Below are 6,000 nucleotides of genomic sequence, written 5' to 3' on the forward strand. Positions count from 1 at the left end.
AGGTTCGTGTTAATCATAAAAAAAAAAGTGGAGGTTTATTAGGTATTGCAGCTCTGTGATTCTTTGGTGTTTGAATGTTAATGAAGCTTCGTAAGCTCTGGAATAGTTGGAGAGGTGGATCTTAGCTCTGGCATGGCAGAATATCCGGGGGTGGATTTCTCTTCCTTTTCCTTTGGGTTTTAACATCTTACATGGCATTTCATCTGGAGCAATTTTCCACCATTTATCAGCAGGTGTAATATTGTCACAGCAATTCTGTGAGTGCAGGAAAGGCAGGAGGGTGAAAATGGGCTCAGTTACAGCCTGCAGGGAGGGGAGAGCTCAGCACAGGGCCATGATCAACTGGGTGCCAGCATTTGGCCAGAGCAGAGGGAAATTTGTTATTTTTAGGCACTCAGTGGGAGGACAAGAGGAAAGAACCCCTCAAATTGCAGTTCTAATGGTTATTTCCATAGGCTGTGCATGCATGTGGGATTTAACAGAAGAGCCATGAAGAAACATTTATTCTCACTCCAGACAGCTCAGTTCTTTCTTCTTCTGAAGGCTGAGTTTCAAGCAACATTTCTTTTCTCATTGTACATTTAATTTGGGGCACAGTAGCCAGACTGGAGAGCTGAGCATTTCTTATTTCTCAGTTTCTAACCAGGGCTGCCCCTCAGCATTGGCTTTGGTAGAACTAGATGAACATCTTGTCCTAGTGCCTTCAAATTAACCTCAAAGGACACTTGTGTCATTGCCATCGTGGTTTAGTACTGGAATTAGAGGGAGTGCCAGGCCTAGCACTCCCTTTTAAACGGGGATGAGGTGATGGATGTGTTCTACAGGGGAAATGCTCCTCCACACTGACCTGCCTCCAGGATTGTGCTGGCTCTTTATGGGGAGGGATCTGTTTTTCCCAGGTCTCTTGTCGGAAAAAGTAGAGCATATTTAATCCAGGAAATCTCTCTTTTTTACCATACCAAAGGGACTTAATTTTTTTTTTTTCATGTGTAGTACAACTTCTTTTGGGGACACAAATCATGTCAAATTCCATTTGCATCTGCCTTTAATCCAGCTGAGCCTTTATCACCATGAAAAGGGACAAAGGGACAGACTCTCCCAGGGAACCCAAGGGCTGCCATAAAGCTGCTCTGAAATATTTCTATCCACTCCTCTGAGGGGGGGTCTGAGAGGAGGTGGATCCCAAATTTTCTTGGTTGGACTGGTGCAGTTCATACAACTGCACTCCTTTAGTGCCAGATCCCTCTGCAGCACCCCAGGACTCCCTAACAGTGTTCTCCTAGATCCACAGTAAATTCTGCTCCCTCTGTTGCTGCCTTTGCCTTAATTGACCCATTTTGCAGCAGATGAGGCCCCAAGGAGAAGTTAATCCGAGCAGGAACATTAAAAGGCAGGTCTGGGCTTCTTGTCCTTGACAAAGCCTCTTAGCCCCAGTCTCACCTTTTTACCCTTTGTTCTAAAATATTCTGATCTAGCAATGAATTCAGGAATCTCTCCTGCTAGATAAGTCTCCACAGCTCTCTCTTGCCTGAGTTTTGGATGTGATGGGTTTTTATGGAATTATGGGACCAAGAAAGCTTTGGGAAAGGGGAGGATGGGAGCGTGTTACAGCTCCTGGCTCAGTCCTTGAGGAACAGACAGCTCAGCAAAAATCAGTGATCAGGGCCTCCACCCAGACATGGAGAGGGGACAGAAAACTTGCTGTTGGATGAACTGTTTAGGGGGGAGCTGGAGAGAAGGGAGCTCCAGCAGAGAAACAGACAGGGTGACCTGCTGGGCCATGAGGAGAGGGGCAATATTTGAGCCCCAAAGAGGGAATTGTGCCTGGTGCCTCCAGCACCAGCATCCACTCTTGGACACGCTGTGGGGTTTGTCAGTAGTCAGGATATTGTCCTTTTACAGCTTGGAGAAACAGAGGAGGATCCCCTTTCTCCTGCAGGACACAATTTATCCTGGTGGAATTGCCCAGGAGGCACAAAGGGATGTGAGCTACAAAGACCTCATTGCTCCTCCCTGCTCCCAGAAAAGTGGGATCTGCCCTGGTCCCAGGGCCTTGATCCACACACATCAGACCTGGGGTGGGAATTCTGACTGCTGCTGGGTCCTGCTGGGCCAGAGCTGAGAGCACCAAATACTACAGCAAAATCTGTACATTTGCAAGGGGTTAAACACAGGAATGTTGAAAGTCCGTGGGGGGATGGGAATGATGTGGGAATCCAGGATATTGGATCCAGCATTCAGTCAATTACCATGCTTAGTTAAGTACTGCACGGTGGAGTGAAGGCTGCAGTCTGTTACAATGTCTGTTCCTATAAGTCATTTAATTATGAGGTTGCTCATATGCCATTTTAACATATGTACAGTAACATTATCCCTCTTTTCTAGGTCACCATCCTCATAAGCCTGGCTCTTGCATTCCTTGCCTGCATAGTGTTCCTTGTGGTGTACAAAGCCTTCACTTACGACCACAGTTGCCCAGATGGATTTGTTTATAAGGTAAGGAACTTCAGAAGGATGAATTGCCTGAGCTAATGACAGGCTCTAATTGCCTGCATGGTTACAGCCCAGGCTGCTTTTTTTTATTTTGACCAGGCCAAACAGAACATTTGGCAGGAATGTGTTGAAATGGAAAAAGTGTTCTGGGAAATGTGGACATGCATCTGACTCCATCAGCTACTGTTACAGTGTAATTGTTGGGATTAGCATTTGGTGAACACTACAGACAGATGTTCAGCAACAATCCCTCATATTTGTGAATGGATTTATTGCAGCTGGGATCCTGCATTTGCTTCCCACACTCCCAAGTAACTGATGTTTACTGGCATACATTGTAATGCAAAGCAAACTGCTGCAGTGCTGACACTCTGTCCTTTGTGAAAGAAATCCAAATTTCCTCAAGTAGTTCACTTCTAGGTGCTCTTGAGCCTTTATCAAGAGCAAACCCGTGTGACAACTGCTAAAACCCAGTGATTTTGTATTGAATATTCACAGTCTGCTCTGCTGAGATAAAAAAATATATTTTGAAAAATAATTCACTGACTTCTCACTGTGAATAAACTCATAAATTCACAGTTTTGACCACACTGGGGATAATATGTGAGCTGGAAAATAGAGTAAGATGTTGGTGTATTAATCATTGTGAATTATTCTCTTAGGTTAATAAAAAGGGAGAATTGAGATTGTTCAGACTGGAAAAGGCTTTTGGGAGACCTAATTGTGGCCTCCAGTACCTGAAGGAGCTACAAGAAAGATGGAGAGAGACTCTTTACAAGGGGGGACAAGGGGGAATGGCTTCAAAGTGACAGAGAGAAGGTTTAGTTGGATATTGGGAAGAAATCCTTCCTGGACAGGGTGGGCAGGCCCTGGCACAGGGTGCCCAGAGGGTGGCTGTCCCTGGATCCCTGGCAGTGCCCAAGGCCAGGCTGGACAGGGCTGGGAGCACCCTGGGATAATGGAAGGGGTCCATGCCATGGCAGGTGCTTGGAATGAGATGAGCTTTGAGATCCCTTCGTATTTCAGAATTTCAGAATCAAATCCAAACCTGAACTTGTGAAAAGAGCTGCCCCATTGGGCTGTGCCTCCTGCCATCCCCAACCAGGTGCTCGTCCCACTGCTCAGGGTAACACTCTAACAGAGCAGCACAAAGCAGCTTTTGCTGCCTCTGCCTGGCCCCTGCCTGTCTGGGGATGGATTCTGGCCTGGCACCAGCAGGTGAGCAGAGCTGCTCAGCCAGCCCAGCCCCTTTGGTCCCTCCCTCATTGCACAGCCCTGATCTCTCAGATCCGCTGCCATCTGTTGCCAATAGCAAGCCAGGTGCTCATCCCACTGCTCAGGGTAACACTCTCTAACAGAGCAGCACAAAGCAGCTTTTGCTGCCTCTGCCTGTCCCCTGCCTGTCTGGGGATGGATTCTGGCCTGGCACCAGCAGGTGAGCAGAGCTGCTCAGCCAGCCCAGCCCCTTTGGTCCCTCCCTCATTGCACAGCCCTGATCTCTCAGATCCGCTGCCATCTGTTGCCAATAGCAACAGGTTTGGAACGCCAAGCCCGGCTTGTTGCTCTGGCAGGGCAGCTGCAGCAGTGTGAGTGCAAACAGGAGCCATGAAATCACCCCTGATGGCATCACTGCTTCTCTTTGTGCTTTCCCCTCCCAGCACAAGCGCTGCATCCCCGCCTCGCTGGACGCCTACTACTCAGCCCAGGATTCCAACTCCCGGGGCAGGTTCTACACCGTCATCAGCCACTACAGCATGGCCAAGCAGACCAGCTCCCGGGCCGTGTCCCCCTGGCTGCCCTCGGGCTCGGCCAGCCACGACAACAAGGCTGCCAAGACAGAAGGTCATTAAAGAAAACGAGCTGGGCGGAGCTGGAGCGGGAGGGAGGGGGGACAACAGCTGAGCGTGCCCTGCTGGCAGCGGGGCAGGAGGGAACCCAACCCAAGGGCAGGATCAGCTTCGTGGATATTTCTTTTTGTGCGTTGTTCTCGTTGATTTGTAACCGAGTCGAGCTCTTGTACAAAGGCATGTTTGATGTTGACTGTACCTTAACGATGTAAAAATATTTTTAAATCATTGCTTAACTATTTGTTAGAAAAATAAATTAAAAAACAAAAAAAGCAAGTTAGGTAAACAGCCAGAGAGGATAAAAGCAGCAAAGAGAATCCCACCAAGTTTTGTCAGTGCTGGAAAGCTGTGGCAGAGGCTCCACACGCAGTGAAGGAAGAGCTGGAATCCTTTCAGGAGGGGTAGAGAGAACCTGGTACAAAGACTTTGTGGTGCTGTTAGGTTTGCCAAAGGGGAGATATTTTGCTGTCAGACTGAATCTGGTGTCAGTGTTCATTCACTGAGAGAGAAATACAGGCATCCCCTCCTTCCCCAGCCATGCTCACGTGCAAACACAAACCCTGCACAGTGCCCCAAGGAAACCCAGAAAGTTCCTGGAGTTCCTAATGAGCCACCAGAGTGCTGCTGGTCCTGGCCAGGCTCTGAGGCTGGAATCCAGGCTGCTGCTTGGAGATGGAGCAAGATGGGAGCAGGCAGAGGCTGCTGTAGTGAAATCTTGAATAAACTTTTGAGCACAGGACTCAGAGGCTGCTTCTGGCAGAGATTCCCTGCACGAGCTTTGGCAATTTCCATGAGGCTTCATCCTTTGGGACCTCTCTCCTGAGGGCCACCAAAGCTCAAAGAAATGCCATTATGATGAGAAAAGCATCTCAAAAGTTCTGATAGTATTGAGCCTCTTAATTTTCAGCCCCTGATTTTCCCATGAAATGGGATGCTCCTGCTTCCCTCCTTCAGCTTCAGCTCCTTCAGCATTTCCAGGTCATTAGAGAGAGGTAAAAAACAAATCTCTGCTTGCAAACCCAGAGCAGACCCCAAGTTTAATCCAGTCCTGCCCAGAGTAACACATCCTCTCCCCACAAATGGCTCTTGAGATTAGTGCAAGGCTGGTGGGATTTAAAAAACCCCCAAGGATTCTCTTTTTCCAGAGCTGCAAGAGCAGAGTGCACAGGCAGGGCAAGGTTCACCTTGTCTGAGCTGCTTTTTCAGATTTTTGGCTAGACTGGGATGGAAATTAGGAACTGGCCCCTTCTTCCCTCGCATTGGGCAGTTTTGTCCTCCATGTCAGAGACTCTGGGCAGTGTGTGAGGGCAGAACTCCTCAGTCCTGCAGGCATCATGATAAATAACTGTATAGTGTAGCTAAAACTGTAGTGCCAAACACCATTGTCTGACTCCCTCTCCTCCCTTCCCTTTCCACCTGTAAATTCATTTCTCACTCAAAATGTACAAACCACCCCCTCCACCAACAACCCCAACTCCAGCAAAACCACTGAACAGTTTATAATTTTGTGGTGTATTTTTTGTCAGTAGGTAGCAGAGACTGAAGTATTTTTTGGTGTAATTCTTGAACTTTTCTGACGGGATTAAAATAAAGTTCGATGTGACTGAGAGTGGCTCCTGTGGGTTTTCTGGCAGGTGGTGGGTGGCATTTGTGTGGTGCT

The 6,000-nt window shown here is 48.1% G+C and overlaps 1 protein-coding gene across 1 annotated transcript in view; it reads left to right on the forward strand.

Moving 5' to 3' along the window:
- NSG2 (neuronal vesicle trafficking associated 2) overlaps positions 1-4,596 on the forward strand; it is a 29,629-nt gene extending 25,033 nt beyond the window's left edge. The window contains exons 4-5 of the mRNA XM_041397688.1: positions 2,386-2,496; positions 4,152-4,596. Of these exons, the coding sequence (XP_041253622.1) occupies positions 2,386-2,496; positions 4,152-4,343 (303 nt within the window). The 3' untranslated portion in view covers positions 4,344-4,596. The remainder of the gene's footprint in view (positions 1-2,385; positions 2,497-4,151) is intronic.
- The last annotated feature ends 1,404 nt before the right edge of the window (positions 4,597-6,000 follow it).

The sequence above is a fragment of the Onychostruthus taczanowskii genome, unplaced genomic scaffold (assembly GCF_017590055.1).
Source record: "Onychostruthus taczanowskii isolate IOZ18803 unplaced genomic scaffold, ASM1759005v1 scaffold14, whole genome shotgun sequence".
Taxonomy (NCBI): domain Eukaryota; kingdom Metazoa; phylum Chordata; class Aves; order Passeriformes; family Passeridae; genus Onychostruthus; species Onychostruthus taczanowskii.